Source organism: Mesitornis unicolor, unplaced genomic scaffold, assembly GCF_000695765.1.
Source record: "Mesitornis unicolor isolate BGI_N332 unplaced genomic scaffold, ASM69576v1 scaffold38, whole genome shotgun sequence".
Lineage (NCBI taxonomy): Eukaryota > Metazoa > Chordata > Aves > Mesitornithiformes > Mesitornithidae > Mesitornis > Mesitornis unicolor.
In genome coordinates this window covers 398-10,429 of record NW_010203597.1, presented here as the reverse complement: position 1 = coordinate 10,429, position 10,032 = coordinate 398, and the positions used below count along the sequence as shown (strand labels likewise).

General features: G+C 54.7%; 1 protein-coding gene across 1 annotated transcript in view; it reads left to right on the top strand.

Moving 5' to 3' along the window:
- The window catches only part of EFNB1 (ephrin-B1), a 16,125-nt gene extending 6,099 nt beyond the window's left edge, over window positions 1-10,026 (top strand). The window contains exons 2-4 of the mRNA XM_010190742.1: window positions 7,814-7,906; window positions 8,832-8,960; window positions 9,605-10,026. Coding sequence (XP_010189044.1) covers window positions 7,814-7,906; window positions 8,832-8,960; window positions 9,605-9,993 — 611 coding nt within the window. The 3' untranslated portion in view covers window positions 9,994-10,026. The remainder of the gene's footprint in view (window positions 1-7,813; window positions 7,907-8,831; window positions 8,961-9,604) is intronic.
- Window positions 10,027-10,032: the final 6 nt, after the last annotated feature.

Below are 10,032 nucleotides of genomic sequence, written 5' to 3'. Positions count from 1 at the left end.
CCCTGAAAAAGGTGCTGTGATAGAGGGCCAGCGCTGAAGCAGTGCCTGTGCTGTTGTGGTGCACACCGTGGCCATGTCTCTGCCCCCATTCCCTTCCGCCCCTTCCAGGCTCTGCTCCCCCCAGCAGATCTGCAGCACCAGGGGGCCAGGACCACAGGGAATCTCCTGGAGCTGTGGGTGCATAGACCATGGTGGACCCTGCTCTTCAGTGATGGTCACCTCTGAGGGCTGCTTCTGTAACGTTGGAAGAGATGAAAACTTGGCTTCTGTTGGGCTAAACATCCAGTAAGAGACTTTAACGGCAGAAGAAGCCTTCAGCTTGATGAAGACTTAAAAAATCCCAGCATCCAGGAGTGGTGGGAAGGGTGTGCAGCAGATAACTGCAGGCAACTACTTCCTTGGCATATTTTAAAGAAATAATGCTGGGGTGGGTGCTGGCTGTTGGATCAAGAGCACACTGGGGTCTCCAAGGAGCGATGCCATGCTCAGACTGTGAGACATGCAGAGCACAAGCAGGTTTGGCATTAGTGAGTTGTGACTTGCAGCCCTTTTCCTTTTGTAATTTCTAAATTCTCGTCTCTCATTTCTCAAGATCTGTGTTTTGAAGGGCTCTCACCCAGGCTGGCTGTGCTGGGGAGGGCTGCCCAGGCTGCGTGTGGCACCTTTCAAAACTCTGGCTTTCTGGGGAGAAGTGGTTTTTATTCGCCATTTGAAGTTCCTTTGCCCTAGGAGTGATGGTTTTTCTGCTGCTGCTGTGTAATGACAGTGGTCTTTGATCCCGCCGGGCAGTGCGGTGTGGGTGTTAACACAGCTAACTGGGAGCAGGCTGCAGTGGGATGGTGGGGAGTAGGGGGGATGGGGGTGGCTTCTCACCCCTCTGCAGTGGGGTTGGCCTTAACTTGGGGGGCACAGAGGCCTTTTGCTCCATCCTTCACTCAGCAAGTGGACAAGTGATTGATTGTCTGGATGCTCTGGTTTTAGGTAATACTGGAAATCTCCAAATCCTGTAACTCAGGGTGTTGCTGGAGACCACCAGGTCTATGTGGGGTGAAGCGCTGTGAGCTGGGGGTGACCCTGCTCCGGGCCGGGCTCCAGTCCCTGTGGGGGTGCAACACCCATGGGTGCAGGGCAGCAGCGGCTGCTCCCTCCCCCGAAAGCAGGGCTGGATCTTGGCCACGGGGCTGTTTGCAGCTCTGGGCCTGAAGTTGCACCACCATAAACTTCCCCGCTGCCAGCAGATTCCTGATGCTTATGCAAAGATTATCTTTAATTGTAGTGGGGTTTCCCCCAGCACCCTGAGCTCCTGTCCCTGCCCTGCTCCTCCTCGGCTCCCCAGGCTCTCCCAGGCAGCTTGAACTTCCAGGAGATTTGCACGTGAAGCAGCCTCTCCAGTTCATGATAACTTTGATTTTTCTCTGAGCCACCTCCAGTTCAGTGCTGGGCAGCGAGGATGCAGCCCAAGCTCTGCCGGTCGCTGCAGGGTTGGCTCCATATCCTCGCATCCCTCCATGCAGCATCTCCCGAGCTGGCATCGCTGGTGGGAGGGTGGCACTGTCCCCCTGCGCGTCCCTCTCCATCCCCTTCGCAACAGATTTCTCAGTCGGAGTTGCAGATGTTTTGCTACCTAACTGAAGAGATTTACACCCTGTTAAAATGCAATAAGTGCTTTCCTCCTCTCCCGCTCCCAGCGGGGCCTGCAAATGGCTCTGGCAGAGCATCAGGTGGAGAATTACATGGCACTTTTTTTCCTGACCTATAACCAGCTGCTTGGGGCTACCGCAGAGACTCTGCAAATAACCTGTCTTCCACTGACTCTTTCTTTTCTAATTTTTTTTCTTGGAGGAAGGGGGTGGATAGACCTGAAGACAAAGGCTTTATTTAGTGCCTTGGTCCCCCCGAGCTGTGCAGGACGGGGACATGGGGAGCTTGCAAGGCTTTTCTACATAGACATTTTGGTAGCATTGGTGCAGAAGGGTTTGCAAGCAAGTGAGCAAGCAGTGGTCTTGCAGCCGAGACCTTTCTGGCCTTGATGAGCTCACCTGTGATGTAGCTGTGACTCTTAATTGCTAATTAGGGTTGTTTATAATTTTTCCATCAGGAAGCTGTTTGAATGGGTTATTAGGTTTTCACTTCAGCGTTGCTTCTGCTAAAGTATCGTTTTCCATGCAATACTTCAGCGCTTGATTGTTGTTCTCCCTTCACCCCAGGAAAGTGCCCTGGGCAGTCCCACACCAGTGCTTTGGGCTGGGAGCGGTGCTGCGGCACACAGGGATGAGTGTGGGTGTGTGGTGTCCCCCAGTTCTTACCCCCTTAACCCGCCAGACCTGCACTTTGCGAATGTAGCTGCTGTTCTTTGTAAGAAATGGGTCTAACTTAACACTTTTATTTATCTTTGGAGGGGAATGACCGTGGCCAGGAGTTGGTGAACTCCATCCTGGGCAGACGCAGTGCAGTCGTTTTCATTCCTGTTTCCAGGAGTGTATTTGAACCTGGTGATTTTCACATTGCAGTGTGTTTGCTGGAGCAACAAGTGCTGGGATATCCAGGTTCTCTGGGGCATGTGGCGAGCGATCCGTCCTCTGCAGTCACCCCAGCTGCCCCCATGTGTGTGGGGAGGATGGAGGAGAAGCCTCGGGTTCCTCCCAAGAGGATGTAGCATTTTGGAGAGCCAAAATTCCAAGCAAGCCCCATGGCCGTAAGTGGGACCTTTGTGTTGGCCAGCAACTGGGTTTGCTGTGTGCCCCACTCGAGGTGGGCGTACACTGACAGGTTGGGTCAGTGGGGTTCAGCTTTGTGGCTGTGCTGGAGGAGCAGCACGGCCATGAACCTCAGCATACCTTCACCCAGGTTTTCTACGAAACACCCATTTTTTTGCCAAGCTGAGAGAGTAAACCCCAGGAGCAAAGAGGAGGATGCAGATAACAAACAAGGAGGGTGCTGCTTACGATACTTTTGGGACTTTGGCAGGGCAGAGCAGGAAGGCCAAGATGGATGCCCCCAGCTCTGAGGATCTCTGCGTGTTTCCCACCACAGGGGAACAGCCACGGAGCATCCCGTGCAGAGCTTTTTCCTGCCAGAAGGACTTTTTTTTGGGTAACAGAGAGCAGGTGATGGTGGCAGGCTGGGGGCTCCCTGCCCGTGGTGGTCATCTGGTACCAGGGAGAAGGGACCCGGGGCTGTGTGGGCGATGGATGCCCCCAGCTCTGAGGATCTCTGCGTGTTTCCCACCACAGGGGAACAGCCACGGAGCATCCCGTGCAGAGCTTTTTCCTGCCAGAAGGACTTTTTTTTGGGTAACAGAGAGCAGGTGATGGTGGCAGGCTGGGGGCTCCCTGCCCGTGGTGGTCATCTGGTACCAGGGAGAAGGGACCCGGGGCTGTGTGGGCTGTCTGCAGGCTGCCCCGTGGACTGTCTTGCGTATCCATTATAGATGTGGGGGATAGAGAAATCCCAGTTGCATCAGTCCTGGACCCAGCAGTGCTCTCCAATGCTGCGGCAGTGAACTGGGGAGGGGACAGCCCCCGGGTGCAGGGGGAGCAGCCTTTGAGCTGCCAGAAGGGTGTTGAACCCCCAGCCTTCTGCCTCCTGCAGCCGTGCAGGGCCGGGCTGGGGCTGGGCTGGCTCGCAGATGTGTTTCTGGGGTTTTGGGGCCCCTTTCCCGGTGTGGCTGCCTCGGTGCTGGAAAGCTGCTGCCGGCCTGGCTGGCAATGGGACAGCGTGGGGCTCGGCCCCCCTGCTCTGCAGCCCCTGCCCTTGATCTGGCAGTCCAACGTGATGGAAAGGGCTTTGGGGTGATATGTGTGGGGATTCAGCAGGGCCGAGCAAGGAAATAATAATAACAATATTAATAATAATGGTGATATAATAATAATAATGGTGATAGGTTTTTATTTTAAATAGTGTGCCGAGCTGAGCCTGTTCTACCCCAGGTGCCCCTCGGTGTCTGTCAGTGCCTTCCCACTGCCCCGTCTGCTCTGGTGGGATCAGAGTCAGGCTACGTGGACACCCCAGAGCCCTGGCAGTGGGTGCTGGGGGCGATGATGCCACCTCTGCCTAAAATAGTGCGATAAAATAAGGAATTCTGAACCTTGGAGAGGTTTGAGGACAAGGCAGGGATCACGGGGCGAGCGTCCTGTCTGGGTCTGGCGCAGGGCTGTGGTGCACAGATGGAAGAGTAATTAAGAATAATAAAAGGAAAAAGACTTGGATTCAGCCACAGTCTCAGCACATTAATTGTGCTTTGGGGCCTAAATCATAACGACGTCCTGCTAGAGGGAATCCAGGAGAGAAACCAAACATCTCGCTCTGTCCAAAGCTGACCAGTTAAGAGACCCTTGCCTTCATCTGCTGCCAGGTTTTGCTTCCAAAGGCTCCCATCTGCCAAAACCCAGGTTCTTGTTTAAAATTTTTTTAGGGGACGAAGAAAAGCTCTGGTGACGCTCCGAGCGCGAGCGCTGGGGGCGCAGAGAGTGATGTGCCGCGGACAGCGCGTGGCACCGCTCTTTGCTGGATGGGGAAGCGTGGGGCTGTTGGGGCTCGCAGTTCATCCCAGTTGGGTGGATGTGGCACTGGGCTGGGACACGGCGTTTCGCTGCTCTTGTGATGGGGATGAGCTGTGCTAGCAGGCAGAGGTCCTGCCTGTGCTTCCGTGCAGGCTGAGCATCTCTGCTAAATTGACAAGCAATTACATGGTTAATGGTATCAATGTTAAATCCTCATCACTCAGCAGTCTGAGGCTTAATGCTTCATTAAGGCAAAGGCATCTCATAGCTCTCTGGGCTGGGAGCTGCCTGTGCTTTAAGCCTGAGTAGAAGTCATCTGTCCAGAGGCTGCTTTTGCTCTCCTGCTCCTACAGCCAAGCTGAAGGCCCTCCAAAATGGAAGGGGGGGCAGGAAAATGCTGCGGTACGCTTGGTGCTGGCCGGATCAAGCCTTGCTGATGCGCCGGAGCTGCGTGTTGCCAGTGCAGTGTGTGAAAAGCACGGCCGTTGTTTAAAACCTGCTATTCCCTGCTCCCCTGGGTATCCCCAGCTCCCTGTCTGCCTCCATTCATCGTTTTCCAGCTCTGCGCCCGCCTCTCCCCGCTGTTGTACCTCTGGATTTAACCTTTTTCTCCCCTGCGTTACCGTGCATTTGTCGATGTTGAATTTCCTCCGCCGTCGGTGATTGGTGGTGCCTCGTCTCTTCGTGAGCGTTGCAGACACTTTGGGCTTTGGTCTCAGGTGCCTCCCAAATCTCACGTCTTGGCTGGAGCGGTGCTGGCCTGATCCTGTGGCCTTCTTTTGGGATATTTTCCACTGAAAAGCGGGAGGATGAGCTCTGCATCGCTGAGCTTTGCAGTGAAACACGACGGAGGAGCTGCTACAGCACCCCTGCAACTCTTGGTGGGACCCCCTGGTCACAACCCCCTGGCCACCTCTGGACCAGCAACATCAGTCTGTCCAATGTGCTTATATAAAACCCCCCAGAATTTGTACTCTTTTAGCCATTTGGATGGGATTTTGTCCTTTGGAAACCTGGCCAGCTGTGTGGAGCATCTTCCTTCGCCCGTTTTGGATCTACGTGGAGTGTGGCAGCACGTGTCCTTGTTTGAAGAGGCTGCACTGGAGACCATTGCCATGGTTTTTGCAAGCGTTTCACCCTTTTAGCTGCCCCTTTTTTGTGTTCCCTCAAGTAGCTGCTTCATTTTTTTGAACTCGATTCCCTTTCAAAGCTGCGTTCTCCCCTCATCGTGATGACGATCAGAGCAAGAAGCGGCTCCTTGAACCAAGTCCTGCGGCAGGAAGGATGCTCAGCTGCATCCCCTCGGCCTTCCCTGTGACTCCAGCTGCCATTCCTGTTGGGATGTTTTAATATTTTTGTCGTATCCAAATGCACCATCTCTGCAATTATTTTGGAGGTACTGCTGTGGACCTCTGCAGGATCTCCTAGTTCCTCGCACTCGAGCCATGCTTACTCCACAGATTATTTTGCTGTTATTAGGTTATTTCCTTATAAATGAGACCTTGTGAGGTCTCAGAGGCTGATTTTTAGTGACTGCTCTGTTTTCCCCTGCCCCGCTGCTGCAGCGTGAATGGGTGAAGTCTGTTCGAGGTGGAGCAACCCATGTCATCGTGCTACGAAGCTGGGATGTGGAACTGCTTTAGGGCTGTGACCTGGGACATTATCAGCTTATTTCATCCCAAAACCAGTGCCTCTGGCCTGGGAGAACTGGGCTGCCATGCCGTCTGCTGGAGTTAGCTCCTTGACGTGATTTTATGGGGAGTTTTTGCTCAGGCCTCTGACTCTTGTCCATGTTAGGAAGAGCTTGTGCAGGTTTTTCGGCATTGGGATTAGTGCTGACAGTGCTCCCAGCAAATCCCAGATGCGTGGATGTACGTCTCCGTGCAGGGAGCTGCTGGCCAGCAAAACCCCACCGTGGGAAAGGCGATAACTCTGCAAATGGCCCCAGGACTTTCTGATTAATAAAACATTTGCTGGTGTTTCTCGCATGGGAGCCTTGATTGCACAGAGGCGTTTGGACGGAGCTGGTGGACTTGGAGCCTGCATCCCAGCGTGGTCCAGGCTCGCTTTCCAGAGCAGCCCAGCATCCAGGCACCCCAGGGTCCTGCAGCTGGAAAAGAAGCACAGAAGAAAAAGAAAGAAAAGGAAAAACCTTGCTCCACAACCCAGCCTCTCCCAGCACCGGCTGGGGTCTGTTGGGTTCCCTCACTTGCCCTCCCCAAACCTGAGGTTTTTTGGGAAGTGGAGGCAGGAACGGTGCTGCACAGGTAACCTAAAACCCCAGGGCTGAGTTTTGGCTTGGGGTAGGTGTTGGCTGTGCTGGCCAAATCCTGCTTTGCTTCACTGCCTTGCCTCTGTAAAATTATCCCAGTAGCTTTGTGATTCTCATCTCCTTTCCTGCCATGTGCTGTCCCCAAGCTTCTCCCAGGTTTTGTTGCTTCCTTGGATGAAGAAATCCCCTTGCCTGGATTTGGTGGAGCACTGGGGTGGTTTGTGTTTGCTGTGATGGATAGAGATACCGGCTTGGGAACCATCCCTGGTCACTGGGGAGAGCTGGTGGCATCCCAGAGCCACCTACCCCATCACCCATCTCAACACAGCATCCACTGGGTGCTGATGAAGGCACTTTTGGGGTCAGAACCCAGTTTATGAGGGCCCTTTTAGGATCAGAAGCCAGGTTTTTTTTACTGTGTTTCACAGAATCTGCCATTTACGTGCTGAATCCTGTAATCCTCTGGTTTGGGTTCCTTTTTTCCCCTCGTGTCCCCCCCTGCCCCGAGCTGTCCCCGCTGTGGGGGTGTGGGTGTGGATCCTTTCCTGCGTGGTGACAGTGGGAGACGTGCAGCTCCCAGCAGGATCAAGGGGCTTAAAAATCTGTGCTGGCTAAAGCAAAAAGTTAATGTGAATTTAACTGACTTCTGCCCTGCAATTAAAGCCACTCAACCCCACTGGGGCTCTGAGTTTACATTCTTTACTGAGGCACAGTGTGTAATTATATATGTATAATTTAAACTGTGCATATGCATGTGTTCCTATTATACACCAAGGAGCAAAGGAAATTATCCAGGAATTAAAGGGGGAGGAGGGTGCGGGCGTGGAGAATGGCTCTCTTGTGTGGATGTGGCAGCGAGGGGAAGCTGGAGGGATCACATCCTCACCGCTGCAGGCACCTTTTGAAGGTGCAGAAAACGAGAACTCGATGTATTAAACATTTGTGGTGGGCTCCGGATTGGGGCATGAAGAAATGGCTGCAGTGGTGCCCTTCTGGCTCCCAGGAACCCTGCCCTCATGCTCCCTCTCTTTTCTTGCAGCCACTTCCAACGGGACACTGGATGGGCTGGAGAACCGGGAAGGGGGCGTCTGCCAGACGCGCTCCATGAAGATCGTCATGAAAGTGGGGCAGGGTGAGTCCTTCTGCGCCTCGGGGTCTCCTGTCGCCGAAATGCCTTTGGCCAGCAAAACGTTGGCTCCTGATCTAGGACCCTTGTCCTGCAGTGGTGGGGGAGTTCTGGGGAAACAGGCTGTGCCAGTTGGTGCCTGGAGCCAGGGAGGCCTCCTGGGTTAATTCAGCAGAATTTAATTCATTTTTAGGATTTTTCTTTCCCTCTTTTTTTTCATTTTTTGTCCTGGTGGGAAGTGCAGGACCCATGAACTGTGCAAGAGCATTAGTGGGGGTTTGGCCTGGACGATGCCACTGGGACTTGCCAGGCACCCAAGGAGGATTTTGGGTCAGTGCTTGGGCTTAGCGTGGTCCTGGCAGCTCTCAGTGGTGGTGGGGGAACAACCCAGGCTGATGGTGGTGGTGGGATACCGAGGATCTCGCTCATAGTGGGGCCATGGCAGAGCGAACTCCTCTCCATGGGGGAGCTCCCCAGCACCTCCCGTCTTGAGCTGCCCACTGCCTCCCAGCCCCAGTGATGCCCTGGGCTCATTTCGGCCCCCAATTCGGATGCACAGGTCTTGGTGGCTGCTTCTCATTATTGTGTTTTCACTTCAGGCCAATATTTATAATAAACAGAAGCAGCAGCACTGCAGCCTTGGCAAGGCTCCCTTCCATTCCCGTTCCTCCCACTGCCCGCGCAGGAACCTCGCCCCAACCCACGCACGACAGCTCAGAAAACATAAAAGTAGGGGGGGAATTAGGGTGGGGAAGCTGCTGCCTACAAGCCCTGAAGTCGCTCAGTCTTGCTCTCGGCAGCTCCCATTGCTCCCACGTCTCCCTTGCGCCCCAGGGATTTTGGGGGGAGTTGTTCTTTATGTGGAGGAGTGAGCTGCTGCTGTCCAGGTTGAATGGAGGTTTCTCATCCATCCCTTCCCTCTTCTCCCCAGATCCGAACGCGGTGATCCCTGAGCAGCTGACGACGAGTCGGCCGAGCAAGGAGGCCGACAACACCATGAAAATCGTCACGCAGAGCCCGCGCAGCAAGGTCCCTGCCGTGGAGGAGCCCGGCAAGCCCGGTGGGTTCTGCAGGGACACCCCACGAGAGGGATGGGGACTCTGCCTGCTCTGAGCCGGCCTTTTTGTCTGAATCCCAGGGATCCTGGCCACTCCAGAGCACGGATGGAGATGGGTTTCCTATAAGCGTTGTGCCCATCTCAGCTGTCCCTACTGCTCACAGCATCTCCTGGCCTTGCATCTTTTGGCCAGGGACTTCTTGGGGCATGGCACAGGCAGCCAGGCAGTGGTGCAGGGCAGCTCAGGTTTGTTTTCCCAGTTCTGGTACGTCCTGGCAGGAGTTTTGCAGGGAAGTGCTGTTTCAGCACCCTCCTCCTCTTCCTCCTCCTCCTTGCTCCCCATCTGTTTCTCGCCATTCATCTGAGAGGGCTTGGAGGAGGTAAGGTCCTTGGGTTTTTGAGCTGAGCCAGTGTGAAAGCCCTTTGAAGGTGTTTTCCTGAGTTCCTGACCCTGCTGAGAGAAAAGTGAAATCAGATGAAGTGGGGAAGAGTTGCTCTTTTCTTCTCGCCTGGTACGGCCAGCCAAGTGCTCTCTCTTTGGGGGATGCTGGGGCTGCCCTGGGCTGGGGGTCAGGAGGAGGTGGGGGGGTCAGTAATTGGATATCGCGGGGTGCCCTCTGACACTCCCCTCTCCCCTTGCCTTGCAGGCCCTGTCAACCAGGACGGCCAGGAGACCCAAGGTCCCAGCGACGGCTTCTTGAGCTCCAAGGTGGCCGTCTTCGCAGCGATTGGCGCCGGCTGCGTCATCTTCATCCTCATCATCATTTTCCTCGTCGTCCTCCTGATCAAGATCCGCAAGCGGCACCGGAAGCACACGCAGCAGCGAGCCGCAGCCTTGTCCCTCAGCACCTTGGCCAGCCCGAAATGCAGTGGGAACGCGGGCTCTGAGCCCAGCGACATCATCATCCCCTTACGGACTACAGAAAACAACTACTGCCCGCACTACGAGAAGGTGAGCGGGGACTACGGGCACCCCGTCTACATCGTCCAGGAGATGCCCCCCCAGAGCCCAGCCAACATTTACTACAAGGTGTGAGGAGCAGCCTGGGCAAGCCGCCGATGCAGGAGCATGGGA